This window comes from Manis javanica, chromosome 2 (assembly GCF_040802235.1).
Source record: "Manis javanica isolate MJ-LG chromosome 2, MJ_LKY, whole genome shotgun sequence".
Lineage (NCBI taxonomy): Eukaryota > Metazoa > Chordata > Mammalia > Pholidota > Manidae > Manis > Manis javanica.
Window position 1 is genome coordinate 576982 of NC_133157.1, and position 26893 is coordinate 603874.

Genomic DNA, 26893 nt, shown 5'->3' on the forward strand with positions numbered 1-26893 from the left:
GCAAGTCCAGAGAACTCAGGACGGTGTCACTTTATAGAGAAAGGGGGAGTTGGAAGGAAAGCCCACTCACTGGAGGGAAGTGGGGGTTCCGGGTGGTGACTGTTTCTCCAGGGCTGAGTGGCAGGGCAGGGAAGACCTTCCTCCTGCTGAGCTCAGAAGGCATGTGGGCTGGCGAGGCTCGTCCCTTCCCGGCAGGTCTGGCCCTGATGAGCACTAGTGCACGAGAGCGCCCCCTGCTGGCCTCCCGACTCAATTTAAATGAGGTTTCCTCTACTCAGTTTTGCACCTGCCTGGGTCTGACTTGGCCAGGCTGGCTCCCAGGTAGGTTCCCAGCCAGGCTTCCAGGTTGGCCCCAGTGAGGTTCTCAGGTAGGCACCCAGATGGGCTCCCCTGGGCCTGCCCTTAGGTGGCCTGGCCTGCACGGTGTCTCTCTGGAGGGTGCCCAGCACCCTTCCCAGGGGTCCGAGGCTGCGACTCCGCTGGCGGGTTTGCCACCGGGCCGGGAACCAGGCATGAAGCGGGGGCAGGAAGCAGGAGCCTCTGGGTGAGCGCGTGGCATGCTGCAGAGCTCCCAGCGTGAACTTGGCTCGGGCTGGCCGCCTTTCAGGAAAAATCCGGATGCTCAAATGAGTTGCGCTTTCTGACTAGCTGTCCATTTTAGATGGACGTTCCTGTGAGGGTGCCCCCCCAGCGGGCCACGACAGGGACGGCCTGCTGGCCTCCGCGTGGGCTACAGACCCATCAGCACACTGGCAGCGCAAGGCCCTCTGGGCTCCAGGCAGGTCTCTTTCATTTTAAAATGAGGTCAACTTAAAAAGTCCGCTGTGGGGTAAAGCTGGACTTGGTCTTTGCCCTGTCTCCATTCTCAGAAGTGCAGGGTACTGGGCGTCCGGACGCATTTCACCAGGCGCAGGTCGCAGGCTGGGAATGGAACCGAGGCTGCGGAACGAGAGCTGAGCCGAGTGTCCGTGGCCTCCGAGTTTCCCGTGGAGGGTCTGGGCCTGTCCGCTGACAAGAACACAGCCCGCCTCCCACTCTGGCTGCCAGGCTCCTTGGGAAGGGGGGATGGTGGCCCTGGCAGAGGGAGGTGGAAGTCGGCCTGCGGCAAATCTTGGAACTGTAGGGGTTTCTCCCCTAATCGACAGGATTAGAAAAAGGCCCCCTCCCTCAAGAGCCATTCGGCCGCCTGCCCCCTTCCTGGGCTGACTAGCCACAACGGAAAGGTCATCAAGGTCACGGCAGTTTGTCCTCAGCTCAGGAACAGCACCCGACCCTGGGCCCCTGTGGAGAGGGCCTGAGCACGGGCTGGTGGGGCCCACCTGGACCTGAGCGCTGCCGGGCGGGCCTTCCTCCGGAGCAGCAGGACCCCCGCCCCGTGCTGATGCCGGTTTCTATCAGTGTTCATCGGCTTGGGCCACCATCCTCTGCCAGACAGTGGGAGACCGGGAAGGCCTGCAGGCCACAGAAAGGAGGGGGAGGCTGCTGACCGTGGGGCAGCCGGCGGCCTGGCTGTGCTGGGAGGCGTGCCTCCACCCGAGCCGGGCAGAAAGGAGGGCTGGAGGTGTGGCATGGCTGCCAGTCCACCGTCTTCCCTTGAGCCCTTTTAGAAGCCCCTCGGGGTTGCCCTGGGGTCGTAGGGCAGCATGGGGCATGTCTCCCTACTGACCTGCCCAGGAGGAAGAGCCACCATTTGGAGCTTATTTAAACCAAACCCCAGGGAGACCCCCTGGCCCGCGCTTCCCCACCCTGTCCCTGTGTCCAGGGGAGGCAGGCCCCACAATGCACCTGCCTGTGGCCTCTGCCCACCCCAGCCAGAAGTATGCTACCCAAGGGGTGGGTGAGTGGGTGGTGGTGGAAGGACACAGCCTAAGGGACCATTCTGGACACCTGCTGCATGAGCTGTGAAGTGCCAGGGGCTCTGGAAGCGTCCGACGGCGGTGTGGACCCAGTGGGCGGAGCCAGGCCAGGACTCAGCCTTGCCTGGGTGAGGCGTGTCTTTTGGGGTTGGGTGGGGGGTGGGCAGGCTGGCTGGTCACAGTGAGGACAGGCATCTCTTGGAGAGGGACCCAGGGACCTGGAGCTTCCCCTGTTGGACACCTGGGCAGGAGGGGGCTCCATGTCTCAGCAGCCGCTGGAGTCAGACCGCCCCCTCCGTGTCACGCGCTGCGCCCAGGAATGCGCCACAGTAAACGCACAGACAGGTGGACCCGCCAGAGGTGGAGACGCAGGCGCCAAGCCTCAGAGGCTGTGTGGGACACGGCAGCCCCTCTGCTGCGCTCAGAGCAAGTGGACTGACAAGGAGGGCCCCCCACTCTGTGCACCTCCCCGACGGAAGCCCTGGCGACAGGAGAACTGTGGACCCGGCGGCCTTGGGGAGAAGCGCCCAGAGCCCCAGCAGAGGGGTCGCCCCCGGCCTCCCCGCAGGAGAGGCCAGCAACCCAGGGAGCGTCCGCCCGCGGCCCAGGCCTGTGCATCCCCCACCGGCCTGTTGGCAGGCGCGGGGTGGCGCAGGGTGCTAAGGACCCCCCGAGAAGGACGTGTCTTAGCCTCAGAGACCCCAAGGCCAGCAGTGGTGGCGCTCGCACGTCGGCTTTGGTTGGGGTGGTGGGAGGGAGGCGTCGGCAGCAGGTTCCCCCTGAGGGGGTTGGGAGCAGGGTTGCCTGGGGTGGGGTGGTGGCTTTGGGCTTGGCACCCCGGCCTGCCCGGGAGCAGCTGGTCTCCCCACTAGCCACTGTACTGGATGTTTATCAGGGGCCTGAGTGACTGTAATGTGATGTAAAAAAACGCCTGCTGCTGGAACAAGATTTGGGGGGAGGCTGGCATGAGAGAAACTATGATTTTGGCTACTTCGAAGTGGGGGCTGCGCCTAAAGTAGCTCCTTTCTGCCAAGAATTCCTCCATTTATTGAATTAGAAAGCAGAAGGATCTACTATCAGGAGCTGGGGGGCCCTGGGGCGCCGGGTGGCACCTGCAGAGGCTGCAGCTGCAGGCGGGTCTGCCACCAGCACCGGAGGAGGAGGGGGCGCTGCACAGTCCGAGCGGAAAGACACAGACGGACACGCAGAGGGACTGGCCGACCAGAAGGTGAACATGAAGTGACTGTGGCTTTTGAGAACTTTCTTTGGCATTAGTTTTCCAATATTCTACCGTATCTGGTGGGACTCAACCACTCAAAAGTGTCCCCCTGCAGATTTGATTTGGAATTTAGATTTAGGGAGGGCAGGTCTAAAGTGGGGCCCACTCTAGCCACCGTCCTAAGGCGTGGCCTTTCTGGAGCCTGGGCTGGGGCCCAGTGCCAGCAGCGTGCTTGACCAATAGTGTCTCTGCTGCAGCTGCCCCTCAGGGCCTCGGAGGCCCTGTACTGCTCGCTTGCGCTCTGGCATACCCTAAACAGCCCCTCCTTCCAACCCTGTCACACAGGGGCACCTGCCTCTTCCTCTGTGTGGCGGGAGGCTGGGAGAGCACTCTTGGAAGCTGTCCACCCGGAGGCCCACGCTGGACCTTGTCAGGAAGCGCGTGGCATTGCCCGTGGCTCAGCAATCAACTGCCTAAAATGTGTTGTCTGTTTGATGTTTGCAGTGGGAGGGCTGGCCTGGCACCAGTCACTCCCCACGGCCGGAGCAGAGGTCCGCAGTAAATTGTCCACGAATGGGAAGGCCACCACAGTCCACCTGCAGTGCAGCTGTGAATAAATAGCATTTACACTGTTGTGCTCATGTTTTCTGCAAGTAATGAGTCAATGGAAGATGCTCACAGAACTGTTTTAGGAGGTTGTGGGGTGTAGGGGGGGCCAGGAATATGACAGTTAGCTCTTCCCTTGAGGCTGGTCCTCACATGAAGACCGAAAACCCAGGAAATACCCGTATTGGTGTATTATTTGGAAATATGAATGCAAATATTCAAAAGAACAGCTTAAAGAGCTCCTGAAAGAGGGGTCTCTGGGGGGGAGCTGAAGGTGGGGAGCCCGTGCTAGGATCTGGGATTCGCGTGGCAGGCTGTATGTGTATCACCGTGAAACCGATGAAAAACTGTCTGCAAGAAGAAAGTATGGCAGGCCTCGTGTAAATAGATGAAAAGAAAAACCAGGATAATCTCCATAAAGTAGAAAAGCATCTTGTATAAAATACAGTTACAGGAAGCCTACTGGCCACCTGGGAAGAGGAACAGGTCACTGCCAGCCTGGGTTATTTAGAGCTGTGTGTGCCCGTGAGGGTGGCTCATGAGCCCTCACAGGGGACCCCTCCAAGGCCAGTGCTGAGCGCTCCTGGGTCTGGTGGGGGCTCTGAGGCCGCCTGGGCCCCTCACACCTCTGAAACCAGTGGTGGGCCCTGCGTGGGCTGCCCCCCGGGGTCTGTCTCCTCTGTGGAGCCCACAGCCTCACTGCCTCTCCACTAGCGCCTCACTCGAGCTGCCTGCCGACCTTCCCCCAGCCCTGGCTGAGAATGGACCCGGGAGACCCTTCTGGAGACCCAGTTGGTGATGCCGCTGGTACCCCTGCTGATGGTGAGTGCCGTTCCATGGGTGAGTCTGTGCCCCTCGCGGCCCGAGTCCAGCTGGGCCACATTTGACCAGAGCAGGTCTGTGGTGCAATGAGGAGGGCCTGTGTGCAGGCCCACAGGTGGAGTGGGTAGGGATGTGTGCAGGGCCATGGATGGATGGGTGAGCGTGTGCTGGGCTCTCTGAGCACGGGCCACAGATGCTGCACTAGACAGGGACCCCATGCAGGAGGTGTCTGGAGCCACAGCTTCAGGGTGGGATGCACCAGCCCTCGGGGTACAGGCAGCCTGGCCTCAATGCCTCAAGGGCTGCCTGCTGGCCACGTGCTTGGTGACTGGCAGGGAGGACTGGCTGGGACTGGATGGGCAGTTCAGGGAAGGTGGTGCCCGTGGGTACAGAGGCCATCTTCAGGTCCCCAGGCAGGACATCCCCCTCAGGGTGGCATCTGATCACCCATGCCTGTCCCAGGCCCCATCACGTGTGGGGTGTGGTCAGTCCTGACAACACACCCAGGCCTCTGCCTGAGTATGGGCAGAGGGGGCCCCAGGGCTTTCCAGGCCTGGCCCTTGCCGCAGGGTAGGTCACTGTCACTTCATTCGCTCTCTGCTTTCCTGGAATAGGGGTGCGCTGCAGAAGGCCCCCACAGTCACCCCAGATGAGCAGACCCTGTCCCTTGGCCTGCTGGGGACCCAGCTCTGCTGACCAGGCCAGCCTTAGGAAGGCCTCTGAGACCTCAGCCAGGGAGGCCTCCTCGGTGGGCTTCACACCAGGGTCTGGGTAGCACCCCCAGGGTCTTCTGGCCCCTTTGCTTTTGCCGCTGAGCTGGACCCTCTTGGTCTGTGGCTCTGGCACGACGACACCCCCAAGAGCCGCGGGCGTCAGCTTTCCCTGAGCTGTGTTGGAGTTTGGAGGGGCGCTGAGGAGCATCTTCCCAGCCTCTGCCAGCCTGTCCTGCTGCTGGTGAGCAGCAAGAACGAGCTTCTCCCGCCTCCCGTCTCACCCTCCCCTCCCCCAGGACCAGCGGAACCATCAGCCCGGCTCCGAGACCGTTTCCCTCCTAAAAATGTGGCCTTTGCTTGAGCACACATAGCTGGACTCCGGATTCTCAGGCAGTGCTGGACTTCCCTTCCTTGGGAAGGTCAGAAGTCTGGTGGAGTACGGTCATTTCTCAGCCTGGAGTTGGGGGGCAGGTGCAGCAGCTCCAGGAAGATCCATCTCTTCCCCTCCCTGTGGGCCTGCACCCCAGGCAGTGACCCCCGGAGGCTTCCTGGAGCCAGGCCCTTGCTGGGCAGAGCAGCGCTGCAAGGTGGCCCCTCCATGCCAGGTGTCAGGGTGGCCCCAGGGGACAGCAGCATGGGAGCCACGCGGCCCCTCCCACCAAGGCAGGAGTCCCCGCCATGACTCGCATGGACACGGCTGTGGTGGGCGGCTCCTGCACCAGGCAGGAGACTGTGGCCTCTCAGAAACAGGCCTTGGGGAGGCGCTGCCAGGTGTGCAGACCAGACCAGGGCACCTGCTGCGGCAATCCCCCAGGTCGGAGGCCCAGGAGGGGTCCCCCGCTCTGCTCACTGGGGGTTCTGCCTGCCAGCAGCTGCCCGGAGTGGACAGAGTCAGGACAGCCACTCCTGGACTGATGGAGGCGGCCTTGCCGTGAGTTAGCCAAGGGCTCCAGCCCACCCCGTGGAGAGGGCAGCCTGGGCTCGGCGCACCTGGCACCATCTTCAGGTGGGCAGGCGGGGGTCGGGGCATCTGGCGGAGCCTCTGCAGATCAGGCCCGAGAGCAGCCAGGGTCACGTGAGGGGGCCGAGGGCGGGGAGGCCCCAGCTGTGGGTGGCTCCATGGCGACCAGGTGCCGCAGGCTTCCTGCGGGGAGGCTGGGTGTCCCCCGCCCACTGACCAGGCCCAGCCCATCGTCTCCCACTCCGCTGATAAAAGCACCCGTTCTGTTTAGTTCTCACCACCAGCCTTATGATAGAAAATAACAGGGAGTCATAGTAGAAGTTAACTTGGCAGCTGGAGTTTTTTTCTAGAATACACCTGTTTCCTAAATTGATGTTGCCTGAGGTGGCTCAGTGGGGTTTTGGACGAAGTGGTGTCTGTCTGTCCTGCCTTCCCTGTCCCTGCCTGGCTATCTCAGGAGCGCCCCTGAAGGCAGCCAGCGACTCTCTGTGTCCTGTGGGCACTGTGAGAGCGAGCACAGAGGGGCGGGCCCCCCACCGCCCCTGCCAAGCCCCTGGCTGACCCCTCCCATCCCTGGGGTGCCCCTGAGTGCATGTGGGGAGGGCCCTTCAGGGAGGGAGAAGGCCCAGGGCACAGACGGGCTGGATTGTTGAGTTTGAGCTTCTTTTCAGCATTCCTGACATGCAGCTGCCCACCCCGCCCCCACCCTCTTGCTCCTGGGGGCAGCAGGGTCAGGGGCCAGTCGCAGGCCAGCGGCCATCTGTCCTGCCGTCCATGACCTGCCATCCGGCCTCGACCAGCGAGTCCCCCTGTCAGGGCTGCATTCGCTGTGAACTTGTGCCAGGCCCAGTGCTAGGCCTGGCAGGGAGGTGGAGGCCATGGCCAGGCTGCAAGGCGCGCTGGTGCCTATCTGTGCACGGAAGACCCCGTGCCCTCCCTGCTGGGCCCTGGCCGCGCAGGGGCCCTCGGCCGCTCCTCCACCAGGGCAGACAGAGCTCCTGCCTGTCTGTCTGGGCGAGCGGGTGGGACCAGGCTGCGGAGCTGCGAGCCAGGAGACTGGCCTGGGCCCCTCTTGTCGGAGTTTGCTCAGCCCAGGCTAGGCGTGCCTGTGGGCACAGGTGGGAAGCTGGGTGGCCCAAGGTGGGGGCCGTGGCTGGTCGAGCCCGAGGGCGTCTCCTGCGTGGGTCCTTCAGATTGTCAGGGGTCCTCTGTGCAGTGTGCCCTTGAGGAGACCTCCCCTAAAGTCATCAGGGTCTTCCCAGGTTTCCTTCCAGGGCCCTACTGTCTGTTTCCCACCTTTGGAACTGCCATCAGGGAGGGTGTTTGATAGGTGCGAGGAGGAGTCCGCAGGTGCCACGGGAGCCCGGCTACTCCATAGGTCTTTACTGGGTCAGTGCTGGCCTCCTGGGCTGGCCCTGCCCGGCCGTAATTGCTGGGGTGACTCCCATGGCCCCAGCCTCGGCCGGGCGGTCCCGCCATGCTCCTGTGTGCAGCAGAGGCGTTGCTGGGACAGGCGGAGGCGCGGGTACACCCACTGGGCCGCGCTGGTGCCCGCGCACGCTGCTGTTTATGTTGGAGTGTGGCATCTCCTGATTCCTTCTGGGTGATCTGACACCTTTACGTTACTGGTTGTATGATATAGCCTTTCCTTAATCAGGGCTTTTAATTTTTTTCTCGATGTTCTTTGGGATTTTTTACATGAACTTTTTATGTTAAAATTATCCCAGGAAATTTGAAATGTCTTATGCTGTTGACACTATTGAAACTGATTTTGTAACTGTTGGTTTCTGCTTGTTGCCATTTTATAGGGAAATGGCTGGTTTTAATTTTGGCCTCGTGTTGAGCAGTCAGGCTAACATACACTCATAGGTCAACTTTAATAACTTGTCTTCAGATTCTTTATGGCTTTCTACAAAATTAATCATTTTTTTCAGTGAGTAATGATTTTATTTTTATTTTTTAAAGACTTTCGTTTTTTCCAGGGCAGTTTTAGGTTTACAGCAAAATTAAGAAGGCGCAGAAATCTCACATATGCCCCCTGCCCCTCCGCACACGCAGCCTCCCCGACCAGACGGTGCATCCGTTCCTTTCGCTTGACCCACGTGGACATGGCATCATCACCCAAAGTCCGCGCTTTCCCTTTGGGTCACACTTGGCATTGCACATCCTAGGGGTTTGGAAGTGCAGCGCCCCTGCAGTGTCACAGTCATCTCCCTGCTTCAGGCCCTCTGTTCCCCACCTCTTCGTTCCTCCCCCAGCCCCTGGCACCCGCTAATCCTTTTACTGTCTCCAGTTCTGCCTTTTCTGGAATGCCGTAGAGTTGGGACCATACTGTCCGTGGCCTTCTCACGTGGGTGTCTCTACCTTTGCAATGTGCAGTTAAGGTTCCCCATGTCTTTTCATGCCTTGATAGCTTATTTCTTTTTAGCACTGAATATACTCTGTTTATAGATGTACCAGAGTCTGTCAGAGCAAAGCTTCTTTTTTATTCCTTCCCAAGTTTTATGCCTTTAATTTTCCTTTTTGCTGCACTGTGCAGGGACCTCCAGGGCGTGTTGAAAGGGAAGCTCCTGAGGCTCCATCTCAGCGGGAGAACTTTCAGCATTAAGTCCTGTGCTTACCGAGGACTTTTATAGACACCTGGTACCTGGTTAAGGAAGTGGTACCACTCTGATTGCTGAATTATTTCTTGAATCATGAACAGAATTTGCTCTTATGAAATGCCTGTTCTGCACCTACCGAAAGGGTGTTGTGATTTTTCTCCTCTATGCCATTCATGAGCCGTGCGGGTACACAATGGGGAGGGCAAGGGGCGGGGGACCGGGCTCGGTCTACCTGCTTCCTGGACAGGACATGGTGTGGCACCTCCTGCGTCCTGCATGGGCAAGTCTGACTGCCGTGTGTTGTCTGGTTCCTGTCCCCCACCTTTCCCTTCAAGTCCTGTCTCCCCAAGGAGCCGCTGCCCCCTCGATTCCTGGGTAGATTTGCTAATGCAGTTACCGGAGCCCCGGAGCCCCCTGACTTGACGTGGGGAGCGTGTTAGACCTCTGCCCCCGCGGGGTGTGGGCTCACGGCCAGGACCTGACCCTGACCTCCGGTGCCTGACCCCAACCCCCACCACATGAGGGCATGACCCCTGAGCCCCACCGTGTGAAGGGCATGGCCAGGGTCCTCTGTAAGTGCTGGGGGCTTCTCCCATCTCCCTGGCTGAGGCCCAGTCACCTTAGCTGCCTTCCCTCATGTCCTCCCAGGCTCTGAGCCGCGGCCCCTGGCGGTTCTTGACAAAAGGACAAGCAGCTTACTCCGTGTTGCCTCTGGGCCTGGGACCTGTCCTGTTCCGCAGGGCTGGGAAGGCTCCCAGCCGGACAGCGCCTGGGTTGGCCTCCCCGGGCTGGGCTGTGGGCAGTGGGGCGGGGGCAGGGGGGCGAGGTGCCTGTGAGGGTGGGGGGGCCACTGAGGGGCAGTGGGAAGCCAGGACCGGCTGTGCCGGAGCTCTGCCTGGGCGGAGGCAGGCCGTCCAAGGTGGCCAGGGGTGCTGGCGGCTGTGGGCGACCCCCAGGCTGGGTTCCCTGCCCTCGGGAGGGGCTCTCTTCCCCCAAACGACAGCAAGCAGCAGTGACCTCTCGGGCCGGCCCACCTCCTTGGCATTGACCTTGCCTGCTCTGCAGGGGGTGTGGGGTGTGGGGAGCAGTAAAGGGTCAGGGCTTGTGGGTGGGGGCTCTTGGAGCAGTGGCCCCAGCCAGCCATCGTGGGGAAAGCTGGGGAGCAGCCAGCCTGTGGGGGCAGGACAGGGGCCAGGACGGAGGCCGGGGACAGGGGAGGCAGGGCTGGGGCCACATGGGGGCCTCAGGAGGTGCCAGAGGCCAGACGTGGTGGGCAAGGGGTGAGGGTGGGCTGTGAGGAGACACCAGCCGGGTGTTGTGTCCTGTGGGTGTGCTCTTGCAGGTTGGCTGACCCGGGCAGGCCTGGCTGTCTGATGCCCCCACCCTACTCGCAGCGGGGCCACTCTGAGACCCTTGGCCCACCGCGGCCAAAATGTGAGGCCAGGGCTCCCCACTGAGCTGTGGGTGGAAGCCCACCCCAGTGAGCACCGTAGGGCGGGCCCAGCCCCACTGGATGGCAGGGCCACGGGTCCTGGGAAGGGGCGGTGGGGCGCTCTGGCCAGAGAGTGAAGGAGAGGCCATGGGGAGCCCTGGGGGTTGGCTGAGGAGGGGTCAGTGGTCTCTGCAGGGGCCCCAACCCACAACAGAGTCCCTGCCGTGGCCCTTGTCCCCCCAGGCCAGGACCCACTCCTGTTCCTACAGGCCCTGAGGACGCTGTGGTCCACGCGGGAGCGGCAGCAGGTGAGTGTGGGAGGCTGTGGGCGCCCGCTGGCCGTGGGGAGTGTGCTGGTCGGGTGGAGCCCCAGGGCACCCCTGGGCCTGCTTGGTGCTGAGGCTCAGAGTGGGGGGGCAGGGTCTGCAGTCACCACCCCGATTCTGTGGAGCACAGGGGATCTGGCAGCAGGCCGTGCCCACTGGCCTCTACTACAAGGTTGGCATGACAGCCTTTCTGGGCACTGGGGGCGTGTGAGGTCCAGCAGGAGGAGGCAGCCGTGGCTGGGAGGCTGCCTGGTCTGGTCTCCCATGGCTTGGGGGCCCTGCGGTGGCAGCTGCCGCCTCCAGAACGTGCCCCACTACGGCCTGTGCTGGGGGGCGGCTTTGCCTCAGCCCCGGGGGTGGAGCACCGCCTGACCTCAGCCTCTCCTGCCCTGCACTTACTCCTGGGGGGACACAGAAGCCACTGCTGCCCAGACCACAGGGCCCACAAGTGACTGGAGGGACAAGGCCCCTTCCTCTGGTGCCAGCCGAGGGTGGGCAGAGTGCCCAGACCTGGGGCAAGCTTGTTGGGGCAGGAGTCCAGAGCAGGGCCTCGGACTGTGCAGACGGAGTGTCTGAGCCCGGGAGGTGGGCGCGCACCGCCAGGCTGCCCACACATCTGGACTGTGCAGCGAGTGAGCAGCCAGACCCAGCCGTCTCTTGGAGAAATCCCAAGTTTTTGCAAAACCCAAAAACTTTAGTTTCTGTCCACCATGGCTTTGAGGTTAGGACCACACGACCATGGCAAATTGCATTAACAGGTCTAACATCAGCGGTCCTCGCGGGTCTTTGATGTGCCTGGCCAGGTCGCTGTGCGTGTGGTTTCCGTGAGGTTTTGTGTCTGCTGTCTGTCCCCCATGTCCAGGTGAACCTACCCCACGAATCGGGGGTGGGAGCGTCCCTCCTTCCCTGTTCTCTAGAAAGTCCGTTGAAGACAGGAATTACTTGCCTCTTGAGGGTCTGCAGGAGCGCAGTTACCACCCCACAAACTCCAGTCAAAGACCCCGTTCCCCTAATGGTGCCCATTTGGGGTTCCCGCTTCTGGGAAGGCTCCGTTTCGTGGGCATCATCGCCGTCACCCGCCCGAGGGCCTGCGTGGCCCTCTGGACTTTCAGATGGGGCTCAGCCTCCTCTTTGCTCGGCTTCTCGCCTCCTTGCCATCACGTTCTGTCGGCTTTTGGGGTGCACTGGCTGCTCCGTGGTCTGTGGGTGTCCTGGTCATTCATCCCGCTCTTCCCTCCCTCCTAATGCGAGCAGGAGGCGCACGTCCCCTCCGAGTTCTGTGTGTCCTTCTCTATTTTCTGATTTCCGTGATGATTTCCTTTGACGAGTGTCATCTTCTTGTCACGTGTTTCTGGCCGTGGAGGAGCACGGTCACGTGTTCTTGCTTTGCTGTGCGGCAGGTGAGCAATGGTGTGCGAGCTGCTCCCAGCAAGCCAGGAGGCGGCACTGCGTTCGGTCAGGGTCCACTCACCAGGGGCTGTGGGGTTCACGTGAGCAGACAAGCCCCTGATGCCCAGCGTCCGAGCCTGGACAGGATGCCCCAGGGCCAGGAGGTGGGGGACAGGCTTTGGGGCGGGTTGAGGGTAAGGGCCCATTATGTGTCGGGTGTTCGGGGACACAGGCTCCAGGCTTAGGCGGGGGGTGCAGCTGCCCCGTGCGTCAGGGTCGGGGTTAGGAGTGCTGCCGAGGGGCAGAGAGGAGGCTGGTGTGTGAGAGGGCACGTGGGCGGTGTTCCCCCAGGACAGGGCAGGACGGGGCGGGGGACTGGAGGCCGAGTTCAGAGGACTCTCTGGGGGTTTGTGACACATGTAGGAGAGAAATGGGCTGGTGTGTGGGGAGAGGGGCTGTGGTCTTCCTCCAGGAGGGCCACACACATGGCAGCTTCGGGTGCTGATGGGAGTGCTCAGGGCAGGCAGTGCTGAGCAAGGCCTCAGCTGGGGAACAGGCAGGGGGACGTGCGGAGGGGCAGTGGGGTCAGGCTGTCCTAGGCCCCCAGGACAAGGGGGCAGGGTGGGTGAGCACGAGGGGCGGTGCTGCCCAGGACAGTGTGGGGCGGGCAGCGCACCCCGGGGAGCTTGTTAGATGTGCTGGTCTCCGGGCCCAGCCCAGCCCTGCTGAGTCAGAACCAGGTGTTTGAGTAGCTCCTCTGGGGTTCTGGTGCTGCTCGAGCCAGAGGACTGTGAGAGGGACTTCAGCTGTGCCGACCCACTGAGTCGGAGGGTGGGCACCGGGGGACAGCGGCCTCACCCTGGAGTGTGAGCCGGCAACGGGGCTGACGACTCGAGAGGATGACTGGATACCAGTCCCAGGCAGGTGGGAGAGGGAGCAGGGAGAGGGCAGAGGGCAGGAGGGAAGGAGAGAAGAGGCCCACCAGGGTCTCAGGGTTCAAGGGTCACTGGCATGGACATTGAGACCGTAAGGCCAGGACAGGAGCAGCTTGGGATGGAGCACAGATCCCAGACTCACATCTTCCTGGACGAGGGGCCGGGAATGAGGGTGCAGGTGGCAAGTGCCGGGTGGGTGCCTGGTGGCAGGTGGCTGGGCCCTGGTGGGTGGGGTCCGCCAGGCTGCAGGGGCAGGAGGGGAAGGAGGCCGCGGCCTGGCGTGGGGCTGCAGGAGGGCCTGTCCTGTCCTTGGTCCTGGCTGTCCTTTGGCTCTTTCATGACTTTACAAGTTTGTTTTGTATTTTCATCCCCAAGTCATGTCCGTCACCCTTATTTTAGGGCTTTGACCTTCCTCCCAGGGCGGCCGCTCAGGGGCTCTGTCCTTCCGTGTTGTGTGAATCCTCACCGTGAGCTCATGTCAGTGAAGCTCTTTCCCTCTGGTGGCAGGCGGCCTGGGCGTCCCTGCAGAGTAGGTGGAGACTGACTGTGGCTTCTTCCCGCCAGGTCCCCCGGGGGGCCACTGGGACTAAGTTCCTGGGCCACCGAGCAAATAAACTCAGGCCTGTGCAGTGTGCGGGCACCTGCTCGGGTGGCTTTCCTTCAACGCCTGGATCCAGGCAGAGGACAAGCGGCCCGGCCACCCTCCCCGTCCCACATGGGACGGGTCTGGGACTCCAGGGGCCACCCCTCTGGGCTGGGGTCCCTGTGCCTCTCAGGGCCCTCTCGGGCGCCCTCCTTCTTTGTGGCATACCCAGAGCTGGCTGCCCATTACCCCGGACTCAGGAAGAATGGTGGCTCCTTTGAAAGCCTTCCTTTCTTGTGGCCACTGGTCAGTGGGCATTTAGCCCGGAGTGGGAGGTTCTCACCAATGAAGGGCCTCTCCCTTGGGCCCCAGCCCTGGCCCACAGCAGCCGCACACTTTCCCACTGTGCCCCTTGAGCCTCTCACAGCTGCTTTGCCGAAGGCTCTGGACAGGACCTGTACTCCAACCAGTTAGGGCCAAAGACCAGAGCAGCATCTTTCTAGATCTGTCCCTCCCATCAGCAAGAAGGTAGTGGCTGTTCAGGCTCAGCTGTCCTTGAGCATGTGGGGCTGGTGGAGGCGGCCCCCGCCCCTGAGATGTGTGTGTGGCCTCTGTGCATCCCAGTGGTGACAGCGTTACGGTCTTTGAGGCTGTCCTCGGGTCTGTCAGCAAGTCCTGAGTGGCCTCGGGCATTGGGCTGTGACCTGAGCCAGCTTAGACCCTGTGGCTGCGCCGTGGGGCCACGAGAAGGCACTGTGGCTCCAAGCAGGCACCTGGTTGCAGGGTGTTTCACAGACCCCAGCTGGGCATAAGCCGGGCAGGGCCAGCCACAGCCCCGCTTGGCCGCCCGGAGGGCACCCAGCTCGCTTTGACATCTCTTGGGAACACCGCTGCTCCAAGGACTCTTCCTCTCTCGGCTCTTGCACAGTGTCCGAAGCTCCTGCAGGACAGAGGAAGGTCAACAAGAGGCATTTTTCGTTTGGGTTTTTCTTTCCTTTTCCCTGTTTTCCACTGCTTGCCAGGCCCTGCTAACGAGTCACCATGTCAAAGGGGCAGCACACGTGCCCTGCGTGCCATGAAGGTGACTGGGGCACAGAGAAGTGGCCGGAGCCCCTCAGACAGGGCCCACCCTCTGTCTGTCCTGGGGAACAAGCCCTGTGTCCCGCATGAGACGGCCCCGTGCACGGAGGGGTTTGAGAGCAGTTTGGGGCTGGACAAGCCGCACTGAGGCTTTGTGTCTTCACAGCTCCGGGAAGAGGCCTGGAGAGGATTTGCTTCTCTGGGTGACCCGCTCGCAGGACTCCTGGCCATGCTGGAGAGCGGCCAGGGTTGGCAGGGAACGGGCCCCTCCCTAGAGGTGTGGGTTGCCTGTGAGCTCAGCTGTTGGCTGCAGGCTCGGCCATGCCCAGGGCTGGCCCAGGTGAGCCCTGCCCACAGCCCCACTGGCCACTCTCCTGAGACCCCTGCTTTCCGCCTGTCCACCCCTCCGGGCACAGTGGGCTCCATGCCACATGACCAAGCTCCACAGCCTGTGAGCTTGCCTGTGGTGGGTGGGGGTGAGGCACTGGCCTTAGGACTGACCATCACTCCTTGGCCTGTGGGCTTGACCCTCAGCGTCCCAGCAGCCACACGTCTCCCTCACCTGGGTCCCAGCCTCCAGGCCTCGCCCACAGGCACAGGGCTGCATATGCCGGACTTCTCGGGTCAGGCCTGCCCAGCACCAAGTCCCATGACCCTGGCTGCAGGACACACCTCTGGCTGAGGCTGGGTCTCGGGTCTCCAGGGCAGCCCAGGGCTGAAGCAGCTGCAAGCCCGTGCAGTCAGGGTCCTCGCCAAGAGCACCCCCCGTCTTGTGGAGCCTCTGGTCAGCATCTTCCAGCTGCAGGATGCAGAGCGGAGGCCCCTGCTGGCACACATCCACCAGCTCCACCAGGACGGCAAGTTCAAAGAGGTGAGTGAGACCCTCCATGTGGTATGGGCCCCCAGGGAGGGGCTCCCGGCACTCCTGACTGTCCCGCCACGGGCTGGCTTGCACATGGGGTCAGCAGGGCAGAGGAGAGCCAGATGGGGGGGCCTCACAGTGTCCATCCGGAAGTGTCCTCACTGTCCCTCCACTCGGGCGGGGCTGTGTGGGGGACTTTGGGTCTGGCAGAGAGTTTTGGGGACCAGCCAGCCAGGGACATGGCTCAGGGCCTTGCTGGGGGTCAGGGGCCTGGGAGACCCTCACACCGAGTCGAGAGAGGCTGGAAGCAGCCCCACACCACGTGGGGGTCCCTCCCCCTGCAGTGCCCCCGGGGCCCTCGAATGCAGTCAGCAGCGCTCGTCACCCGAGCTCTGGCCCGGGGGCCTGTGTGGCAGGGCCACCTACCTGGGACACGGCTGTTGAGTCCAGGGCACATGCTCGTGGTTGAGGAGAGCCCAGGTGTAGGGAGCCAGGCGACGCCCTGCGCTCGGGCCCAGGTCAGATGGCTGGACTCCCACAGCCCTGGGATCAGCTCCAGCCAGTGCCCTTCTGCCAGGTGTACTGGCTCCTGAAGTCCATGCTGCCCATGGGCTGGGTCAGGCCACGGTGATGACTCTGGGGGGTCTGACTGCAAGGGTCCTGCTGCCCCCAGGGCACCAGTGATCTGCAGGACTGGCCCCTTGGCGTGACACCTGTGCCTCTGCAGTCGGCGTGGGGGCGTCGGTGGAGGGTTACAAGTGTGTGTGGAGCGTTTGGGGCAGCTGCCTCTTTGTAAGGCCTTTTTGCGGGGACTCAGGGACACAGGCCCAGTGGCGGCAAGTGCCCGGGACAGGCTTGTGGGACCTGGGTGGGCCCAGAAGGTTCTGGGGGTGGCAGCCAGAGCACCAGGGCCACTTAGGTGGGGGTGCTGGGAGCCATGGGGCTGCGGGGGTGGTGGCTTCCGGGCAGGAGGTGAGTCCATCACTGTGTGTGGGTCGGTGAGGGGCTTGGTGGCTCATGGTCGGCGGGCAGTGGGTCCTCGCCGGTTCTGCCCATCCCTTGGAGGGGGTGCAGGGTCCCTGCCTGCCCTGCAGCCAGGGAAGGGTGCCGCTGAGCCAAGAGGGCCATGCGTCCGGGAACCGTGCGTGGCCTCGGGGCCGAGTGGCAGCGGCGCCTGCAGAGATGCGGGAGGCAGAAGGCAGCCTGGCGCGCCGGCCTCTCCCGTGACACTCGAGCCTTTCAGAGAGTGTCTGGCTGGCTGAATGCGCCCCCCTCGCCCTCCGAGGCAGGAATCCCCACACAAAGGGGGCTCTTGTCCCGCACAGGCCCCTTCTGCGAAGAAAAGCCATTGTCCCTGGGCAGGGCCGCCCGGCAGGCGGTGCATGCCCCAGTGCCCACCGCGCCGGCCCCAAGGGCCGCATTCAGGCCTGTCTGCTCGGATTAGCCAGGACTCACTACTTAATGTGCCGCGATATTTCATGTCCAGGGCGGCGGCTGCTCTGGGCGGGATGAATGCCTGCTTTTGTCTACTGAGTTATTTTATTTACATTTTTTAAACAGCTTATCAAGGTAAAAAGATAGCTTTGCTATTAAAAAAAAAAAAGAAAAGAAAAGCCCCTTGGCTCCAGGCCTGCCCTGAGCTGCAGGGGTGGGAGGCAGGCCCATCCTGGGGTCCGAAGTCGTCCCATCTGTGTTTGGTGGCCTGGGCACCTGGCCGGCCTCCTGCCTGCCACAGCGGGCAGCCCCGGGGCTCCATGGAATGATCTTCCCACAGGTGCCACCCCAGCCCTCCAGGTCTCCTTATTTTCTCCAGAGCAGCAGCTCTGGGCCTCTCAGGTCAGGTTTCCATATCCTCACCGTGCCCCAGCTGCTGTCCGCTCACGCAGGGGCCGAGTGGGTGCAGCCCTGGGCATCCCCTCTGTGGGGGCTGGCTCCCTCCCCAGCTAGCACTGTGCCAGCTCCCAGGCCTGAGCAGGGGCCGGTCACAGGCACCTAGACGGGTAGGTAATCTTCCTTCACATGACCAGGCAGTGGCAGCCTGGCCTGCTGTCGCCTCAGTAGGAGCTCAGACAGAGAAATGACCAGAGGCCCATTCTAAGCCAAGCCTGATTGCAGTGACAGAACAACATGGAGCCCCCCAACCCCAAGCAGGAGGTCAGGCCAGGGGGCCTCCTGGAGGAGGTGGTTTTGCTCCCAGCCATCCCACCAGATTCCTGTGGCTGCCCCCAGGCGCCCTCCCTTGGCCGGGTGAGACCCAGCAGTATCTCCCTTTGTTCTGTGTGCTTACCCCCACCCCCGTCCAACCTCCAAGTCACAGAGTCCCCGGGGTCTGCCTGTGCAGAATGAGGGCACCTCCCACCCTGTCCCCAGGGGGCTTGATGGCTGTCCAGCCCTGGGCCTGCTGGGCACACAGGCTGCCTGGCCGAGAGAGGGCACCCTGGGTGCGCAGAGAGCTCTGGCCAGGCCTGCATGGGAAGCTGGCTGCTCTGGAGGAATCAAGCAGAGGAGGGGGACTGCTCTGTGCACCCCGAAGCCTCTCCTGACAGTGTTGTACAGCAAGGTAGAGTGCGCACCCCACCACACAGGTGAGGCCCACGCTGTACCCCTGGGTGGGTAGGGCCAGGTTCTGAGCGCAGACTGCCCCTCCACGCTGGCCCCCGCCTTTCTGCAGCCAGTGGGCACTACCGACCAGGGCCCCAGCTGCAGGGCAGTGGGTGAGCAGGCTTCTTGGGAGGGCAGCGGTCCCACAGGTGGAGAGAGGGGACCCTTGGGGCAGGAGGTGAACAGGCTCCAGGCCCCCTCTGCTGCTGAGAGGGCTGTGCCCATCCTGCCCTCGGCCCCATGCTGACCTGACCCCTTCAGGTCAGGCCACCATCCCAAGCAGAGGCTTTGCTCTAGGATTCAGAGGGGTGCTTGAATTTGTGGGGGCCCAGGGTCCCCCAGGACCTGTGGAGGCTGGGGCCTGCAGGACGGTCTCTTGTCCCCAGAGGAGCAGGGCCTGCAGGACGGTGGAGGCTGACAGCCCAGCAGAGGTGGGGAGGCACGGGGAGGCCGGGGCCCAGGCTGCTTGGGCCACCTCCAGCCTTCCCTGCCACCTCAGCCATGGTCGTTGGCCCAGGGTCTGGCCTGGAGGGCGGGAGGGCCCTGGGCCCAGGCATCCCTCCCAGCCCTCTTCTCCACTGTGGCTGGGCCTGAGAGGCCCAGGTCCAGGCCCTGGAAGCCAGGCAGCCGGGCGGAACACAGCAGGAGCGGGGCTAGGGGGTTCGGGCCCCTCCCAGCTATGAGCCCAGTGTGTGGGGCCCTCCTAGGTGCGTGCCCAGCGCCCCCGCAGCTCCTCAGGGGGAGCATGAAGAAGAGGGAAGGTGCCCACTTGCCAGCACCTGCGCCCTCCCTGGGCCCCAGCCCCTTTCCAGCTCTGTGTCCCCTCCCTCTGCTTTGTCCCCTCCCCAGACCCTGGGCACCCCCTCCAGCCCAGCCCCCACCCTCCCGGCCCTGGGACCATGGGGCCCGGCGGAGGCCAAGCTCCTGGACACTGGCCAGGCTGTGGAGGCGCCGGTCAGCGCCGGTCAGGGAAAGGCCCCCTGCCCTGCGCCCCCACCGCCATCCCAGGCTGGAGGCGGAGCGAGACTTTCCCAGGCCGCTATTTTGGTCTTTCTATGAGCTGCCTGGGATGGGGGGGGCGGCAGGGGAAGGGGGGGCTGCTCTGCCGGTTATTTTCGCCTCTAGCAGGAGTGGGAGCGGGATGTATGGAAATTATTAATAGCAGCGCAGCCTGTACTACGTGCGGGCGCTCAGGGCCCAGAGCTTCTCTGCCCCTCGGAGGAGGGTCCCCGCCACCCGGCGCAAGGGCCCCAGGCGCCAGGGTCTGGTGCTCTGCCATGCCCGCTGCCCCGCCAGAGGGACAGCTGCCCTGGGAGCCTCTTGCTCTGCAGACAGGGCAGCCCTGAGCATTGCCCACAGGGATACACCTCGCCAGCCTCCCTAGCTGCTCCCACCCGGCTAGCCCCCTGCCAGCTGCACCACACACAGGGCATTCCTTGTGGGAAGTGCCCAGAGGCAGAGGCTGCCAGCCCCAGCCCCTCACTGTGGGCACGATTGGCCATGCCAGGCCCTTGCCTGGGGTGTGGGGGTGGTTCTTAGGGGGAGCGGGCAAGCAAAGGCAGGTGTGGGAAAGCAGCATGGTGGGTGTCTGGGCTTCATGGGTCAGCAATGCGGGCTTCTGCCTCTTGTCCCTTGTCCCTGCCACTGGGAGGGGGTCTTTTTCAAGGTCTGGTTCTTATGGGAGAACCAGCTGGTGTGTCCCAAGGCCCAGTACCAAGACCAGGGATCCCCCAGGGCCTTCTGGAGGGTCTGGGCCGCTTGGGGTCTTGTGGGTGTGTGCCTTGCCCCTCCCTCTTGGTGCCCACCTGAGCCCAGCACCCACCTCGAGGCCCCACCGGGACTTTCCTGTCCGCCCCGCGTGCAGCCCGGCCTGGCAGGGGCCGTGTCGGTTTGCTGCTTCTGGGTTCCAGGCCCCTTGGCCTGGGGGCCACATGGCTGGACCTGAACAGGCTCCTCGGAGGTGACTGGGCATCCGTGCAGAGGGGTGGGAGCCCCCCACCATGGTGAGGCCCAGCTTAACCGCTGCTTTTGTGTCTGCCAGGCTATCATGCTGGGCACGAAGCTAAAGCTGCAGCCAGAGCTGGATGTTGAAAAGGTGAGAGTCTTTCTCATGTAAATTGTTTAGGTTCCAATTTGGATAAAACCCAGGTCTCCAAGACATGGTTTAGGAAGGGGGTCTCCTACCAGTGAGCCCTGGGCTTTGCTCCCCACAGGATGGGGCCAGGGCAGGGTCACTGTGACCCTCTGACCGTGCAGGACGACCGCAGGGGGAGCAGGCGCCTCTGAGCAGGCAGTGGGCTGCGGTGTGACATGCTCAGAAGGGCCTGGCAAGCTGTCTTCCTCTGTTGTGGAGCAGCCCAAGAGGCAGTCGGGGTTGGGGCTCCCCAGGGACCTCCCCCTGGGGTCTGGGCTCCAGGCAGCCTGAACCTCGTGACTGCCTGGAGGCAAGGAGGGCTCTTCTGCAGGAGCTACCCAGAGGGGGGCTTTGTCGAGGTCTGGTTCTTGCGGGAGGACCGGTCCATGTGTCCCAAGGCCCAATGCCAAGTCCAGGGATCCCCAGGGCCTCCTGGAGTGCCTGGGCTGCTCGGGGTCTTGTGGGCGTGTGCCAGTCCCTGTGCTAGCATGCCATCTGTGCATACAAGGAGGCGCTTGTGGGCCACCAGGGCCACTGCCAGTGGTTGGTCTCCGTCTTGCCCCTCACCCTTCACAGCTTAGTGACAACTAGGAGGAGAGGCCGGCACTTCTCCAAGAACCCCTTGCCTCTTGGGGCCCCCGCTCCTTCATAATGGAGTTGGGGATGGTTGCAGAGCCCCCAGGGGCAAGGCCTGCATGGGTCCGTTTGTGTGTGCCAGGCTGGGACCAGAGCACTGGGTGCCGGTGGGGCCCCACTGAGGTGCTTGGACCCCCAGGGGTTGGGCCTCTGCCCCAGGTTTGCCTTCTGGCCAGTCCCTTCTCCAGGCTGGAGGTGCGTCTGGGGTCTTGGTGGCGGGGACAGAGGTTCCGGGTGCCTGCAGGGCCACAGCCTGAGGGTGTGCTCTCCTGCAGATGTGTACCCCGCTGCTCCTCCAAGACAAGGCGAGCCTTGTGGAGCGCTACGTGGCCGGTTTCCCGGACCTCCAGAGGAGGCTGCTGGCTCTCATGGACTCCTGGTGCCGGCCGGGCTTTGACATCAGAACTGTCTCCAGGTGAGCCCTGCGGGGCCCAGGGTGGAGCAGGCGCACGGGAGAGGGCCATCTCTGGAGCCGGGCGGGAGGTGTTCACGGACATCGGCCAACGTGGCCCCTTCCTCATCTGGGCTTGGAGCCCCTCTGCCTGTCCATCCACTCATTTCTTTCCTTCATTGAATAAATCCTTTCGAAGCACCTGCTGTGTGGCATGTATCCCACCACGTTCCAGAGCACAGGCCCTGACAGGGAGCCCATGTGGATTCCCTGAAACTGCCTGTGTGCATGTGTGAGAGATGAGGGCAGGGGGCAGGGTGGCCACATGTGTGGTGCGGCACTTCCCAGGCCTGAAGGCGCTGTCAGCAGGCAACAGGGCCAGGTCCTGGCCCCAGGAGGGTCAGCCGTGCCCAGGCCGTGCCCCTGGAGCTGTGCCAACTCTCTCTCTTGCCCTCTGGGTTTGTTCCCGTCCTTGACATGGGGCTACGTCTGCCTGTCCCGGAGGGTTGTTGGACTTCCCATGGTAAGACACACATGGGCAACACACATGGGGCCCCAGGCCAGGCACGGGTGCCAGTTGCCACGTTCTTACTGTGTTTTAAAAAAAGACAGGAACAGTGACTGTGCTGCCAAGTCGGGAGTCCCATCGTGAAGGGGCATTACACAGTGGGCAGGGGCCAAGGGGGGCCCTATGGTCGAGATTTACCTAAAGACACTGGTTTGAATTAATAAATTTAAAAAATTTCCTAGTTCTGTGCTTTGAAAGGACCTGGACACGACCACACCCCACAGCAAGCATACTAGCAAACAGACCTTTGTCTCTGAATACCACGCCTGCTACAAGGAACAGCCCCTCTTGGAGGCGGCCTGAGAAGAGAGATGGTGATGTTAGCAGAGCTTAACGCCTTGAATTCTTAAAAATCCGGGAGTCTACAGCGATGCTCCAGGGAGTAGGAAAAAGCTCTCATCTGCTGTGCGGGTCCCAGCCGACACATGAAAGAGGGAGGGGCGGTGAGGTCACCAGCCAAGCACAGGTCATAAGGAGGCGCTGAGGTAGCGATTGCCCGTTGTGAACTGCCAATAATAGGAATGAAAAAGTGAGTGCCGCCATAGACGCTGAGACGTGTTGAGGGGCATCATTTACAACTTGAAGCAAATATATTTGACAATTGAGATGTAATATACCAAATTCTTGAAAAACACGATTTACCAAAATTGATACAAGAAGAAATAGAAAATGTGAATAGGCCAGTACCTAGTGAATAAATTCAATCTGTAGTTTAAAACTTGGCCACAAAGAAAACTTTGACCCGGCGGCCTTCCCCAGTGAGTTCTGCATATTTAAGGAAGAAATCATACCAGTCTTACACGGATCCCTCCAGAGATCACAAAGCTGACCACATCGCATCTTGCTGTTCAGCCAGTTGAAGACTTGATACCAAAGCTTGGAAAGAACTCTGGGGGAAGGAAAATTAAAATCCAGTGTATCTCATGAACATGGCTACAAAACTGAACAAAATATTAGCAATCAAATCAACTGGCATCAAAGTTAGTCAAGAAAATGAGGGGACTGGCTTGGAGTGGAAGAAAATATTTGCAAAACACACATAATGGCTAAAACTTCAAGTCTGACCTGCCAAATGCAGGCAAGGGTATGGAGCAAGTAGGACTCAGGTGCTGCGGGTGGGCTGTAAAGCAGGGCAGCTGCTTCAGAAAGCTGGGCACCAGTGCCAACTTAGCGACTCCACCTTGCATTGCCTGGGAGAAATGGGCACAGTGCCCACAGGAGGACCACAGGGACAGCAGCTTTACTCGTAATCACCAAGCATGGGGGCAAACCCAGGTGCCCATCAGGCAACAGGATGGGTGCAGATTACTGTCCGTGAACCCAGAGTAAGGAGGTCGGAGCTGCTGTCACAGTGATGGGCGTCGGGAGGCTGGGCCCTGAGAGTCCATGCTCCACAGCTCCAGTGTCTGCGGCCCAAATACCCTGGTCGGGGAGATGATATGGGGCTGGCCTGGGGTGGGGCCCGGGGGGCGTGGGTGTTGCCGTGCTCTGTGGCGATCACAAACGCAAATACATCTGCCATTTCCACGCCAGAGTTCAGTTACACCTGCATAAGCATTTCTTTTTAAAAGTGCGTCTGGCAGATAAACAGGAGCGTTTACTGCCCCTCTGCTTTAAAAGGAAGCCAGCAAGCAGATGACCAGGCAGTGACTCTTAGCAGGCCTGAGAAAGCTGAGGCCCACGAGTGCCAGAAGCAAGTGGAGTTCAGCAATAGAGCCCCGAGAAGGCCCGGGAGCCAAGCCCAGACTCCTCCTGGCACAGGGTGGGGGCGAGGCTCACCGGCAAGTCAGGCCTGCCCTCCAGGCCCGGGGCCCTGGCATCCTGCAGCTCTGTGCCAGAAGAGGGAGAGGCCTGCAGGACCCACACAGCGCTCCCATCAGTGAGGAGTGTGGCAGGAGGTTCCGAAGATAAATCTGAAGATACTTTCCAAAGGTAGTGAAAACAAAGAGGGAAATTAGAGACTCTGTCAAGAAGGCCCAACATCCAAATAATGGGATTCCTGGAAAAAACAGAGAACACGGGAGGGAGAAAATCACCAAAGAAATTACCAAAGGACTCACTGAACACCTGTTCTGCGTCAGAAGGGAGTGGGAGCGGTGTCGTCAGACTTGTGGAGTGGCTGGATGACAGACCCCCGGCCGGCAGGGACAGCGCTCAGAGCCTCAGCGGCGCAGGAATCGGCTGGCGCTGAGGGCTTCTCACACAGAAGTCTCAGCTCAGCTGAGCTCTCGAGCCAGCGGGCAGCAGCCTCCCGGCCTTGGTGCCGCAGCCTATGCAGAGAGACGCAGGGCAGTTCTGGACCCAGTCACCTAGTAAGCACAGGGCGAGGCAAGCTTGGTGCCCAGACAGGAGCCTACAGAGGCAGTGGACTCCACCAGTGTGGACTCTGTGATGGCCGGAGAGTGGCTTAGCTGCCGGCATTTGCACAGTCACACTGCAAGCACAGCACATGTGGCTTATTTGAGAACTCGGTCCTGAGGGTGCATGCAGTGAGGGACGAGGGCCTTCCGTGGAGAGACATCTGAACGGAATCCTTAAAACCCATCAAGGAGAACGCACGGTGCAGGGATACAGAGGCAGACCCTGGACCAGGCCATCATCGACGTGCCGGTGGCCAGCCCACTGGGTGACATACTGCTTTTCCTGAAAGCCTGGTAGAATTACCTGAGCTTTAAATGGTGCATGTGTATGACTTTGATAGAAATGAACATGTGAAAATGTATTAACTTAGAAAGCAGCACCGGGCAGAAACCGTGTCTCTGTCCCCACAGACGGCTCCCGCAGGTGACCCCTCGGAGGCTGGAGAAGCTGAGCCCCAAGGCACTGATGCGGCAGGTCCTGAGCCTGCGGGAGAAGTACGGCCTGGACCCCGGTGAGTGAGGCCCATCCCCTGCGGACGGCCCGGGCGGGGGCTGCTGCTCCTCTTCCCGTCTCGGGCGCCCTGCTGCCATTCGGCAGCCCACCGCGGGCCTGGACACTGTGCCGCAGATGAGCCGTGAGCCCCTCTCCCCACCGGGGTGGGGGGGTCTCCCGGGGGCGGGGCTGCACTGTGCTCCTCCCGCAAGCTCACCTCCCACCCCTCGCAAAGGAAAAGTCATCAGTAGGGGCTTTCAGATTTGCTTCATTACATTGTGGAAATTCCATTCAATTCCCGTCTTACTGCGTGTCGATCAGGAATGGGTGCTGGATCGCATCGGGTGCTCCCGCATCTACTGGAGTGACGTTGTGCGTCCCCCTTAGTCTGTTAACGTGGCAGTTCACGGCGATGGACTCTGTGTGCCGACCCTGCCTTCCTGTGGTGGCCCCGCCTCGCTCACACTGCTACCCACTTATATGCATCGCCGGCCCGTTTCCACTGGGGTTTCTAGACATATGTTTCACACCTGTTCCTAAGGCACTGGCAGGGCTGTCCCTGACATCCCCTCGCCAGCTTGCAAATGCCGACAGCATTCTGGGTGTTAGTCGTTCGGGCCTTCGCCCCTTTTTATTTCTCTTGACCCATCTCACTGGAAGTTCTAGCCTTTTCAAAGAACTGGCTTTGGGCCTTTTCTCCTCCAGTTTTATTGAGATCTAACTGGCATATAAAACTGTATTCATTTTAGGTGTACAACACATGATCTGATACCTGTATATATTGCAAAATTTACCTAACACCCATCACCTACACAGTTACAATTATTTTCTTGCGTGAGAGCCCGTGAGATCTCTGTGACATGGTACTGTTCGCTATAGTCACCTCTCTCTGAGTTTGATTTTTCCAATTCCACAGACACGTGAGATTGCACAGTATTTGTCTTTCCTTGTCTAACACTTAATTTAGCAAAATGCCCTCAACGTCCTCCACGTTGTCACGAATGGCAGGATTTCCTTCTATTTATGGCTGTACTCATATGTTTCATTGTATATATTCCTCCCGTTTCCTTTATCCATTATGGGCACTTAGGTTGTGTCCACGTCTTAGTGTAAGTGATGCTGCAGTGAGCACAGGGGGCAGACACCCCTTGAGATCCTGATTTCCTTTCCTTTGGATAAATGCCCAGCCGCGGAGATGCTGGGTCCCGCGGTGGCTCTGCCTTCGGTGCTTTGAGGAACCTCCATACTGTTTCCGTAGAGGCTCCGCCAATTCACATTCCCGCAAACAGGACACGAGGGTCCCGTTTCTCTGCATCCTTGCCAACACTTGTCGTGTCTTGTCTTGTTGACAGTGGCCATTCTAACAGGGATGAAGTGACGCCTCACTGTGCTTTTGATTCAAATCTCCCTGACGTTTAAGGGTGCTAAGCACGGTTTTACATGTCTGTTGGCTTCTGAGTCTCGTCAGAAAATACCTGCTCAGGTCGTCTGCCCATTTTTTACCTGGATTATCTGGGGTTTTCTGCTACCGAGTCGCGTGCGCTCCTCATGGGTTTGGACATGACGCTCGTCAGAGGCGTGGTCGGCTGACATTCCCTCCCGCTCTGCTCATGGCGCCCTGTGCCGTTTGACGTCGTCCCACGTGCCTGCTTCCGCTCTCGCTGCTGTGCTTCTCACTGTCGGCCCCGCTGCTCTTCCACGGGTTCCGTGCCCTTGCGCCCTCTTCCTCTCTTTACTCTTGTGTCTTGTGGTCAGACTAATTCTCCTGCTCCCTTTTCCACGTCACTGATTCTCTTTGCATCTGTGTCCACCACATCACAAAATCCATCCATTGTTTATGTTTGAGGCTGATTTTTCAGCTCTAGAAGTTGTAGCTTGGTTCTTTGTCAGGGCTGCTGTTTCCCTGGGGCTCCCTGTTGCCTGGGGGTGTTTCCTGCCTCGGCTTTCCGTGGAGCATCCCCTCATGGCTGCTCGGTGGTCTTTGCATTTCAGCACCGTCTCTGGCTGTCATCATCTGCCTTGTTCCCTTGGAGGCTTAGTTACCAGGTTTTCTGCTGCCACCCTTGAGAAGCTGGCCCCTGGGTGAAGGTGGCTGTCCACACAGAGGAGGACAGTATTTGCAGCTTTTTGCAAAGACAGAGGCACGTCTTTGATTCACAGTTTTAAGCAGGCCCTTGTGATGTTAGGTGTGTAGATGGGAGAAGCAAGAGGGGCCAGGCTGTCAGTGGATGAGTCAGGGTCCGCCAGGAACTGGGAGGTGTCAGCGGTCCTGACAGCGCAGACCTGTCCTGAGGCACGTGAGCCAGGTCTGGGAGGACTGGCT

General features: G+C 61.1%; 1 protein-coding gene and 2 long non-coding RNA genes across 15 annotated transcripts in view; 2 read left to right on the forward strand and 1 right to left on the reverse strand.

The window, feature by feature from the left end:
- Positions 1–26893, forward strand: part of EXD3 (exonuclease 3'-5' domain containing 3) — a 65438-nt gene that overhangs the window by 5943 nt on the left and 32602 nt on the right. For 9 of the 13 annotated variants that reach the window (XR_012124607.1, XM_073220722.1, XM_073220729.1 and 6 more), the window contains 7 exons: positions 4396–4503; positions 10456–10520; positions 14692–14865; positions 15229–15396; positions 20030–20083; positions 21034–21173; positions 24489–24589. Coding sequence is in view for 12 of the 13 variants with exons in the window: in XM_073220722.1 (XP_073076823.1) it covers positions 4396–4503; positions 10456–10520; positions 14692–14865; positions 15229–15396; positions 20030–20083; positions 21034–21173; positions 24489–24589 (810 nt within the window). In the remaining variant the exon portion in view is untranslated. The remainder of the gene's footprint in view (positions 1–4395; positions 4504–10455; positions 10521–14691; positions 14866–15228; positions 15397–20029; positions 20084–21033; positions 21174–24488; positions 24590–26893) is intronic. The other 4 variants (XM_073220745.1, XM_073220744.1, XM_073220748.1 and 1 more) reach the window with 2 other exon arrangements.
- Positions 1958–3709, forward strand: LOC140845791 (uncharacterized). Its single transcript, XR_012124693.1, has 2 exons — positions 1958–3084; positions 3580–3709. It is a non-coding gene; the product is annotated as an uncharacterized lncRNA (long non-coding RNA).
- On the reverse strand, positions 21200–24477 carry LOC108396614 (uncharacterized). Its single transcript, XR_001852993.3, has 4 exons — positions 23778–24477; positions 23497–23639; positions 22509–22606; positions 21200–22223 (listed from the first exon to the last, which is right to left on the reverse strand). It is a non-coding gene; the product is annotated as an uncharacterized lncRNA (long non-coding RNA).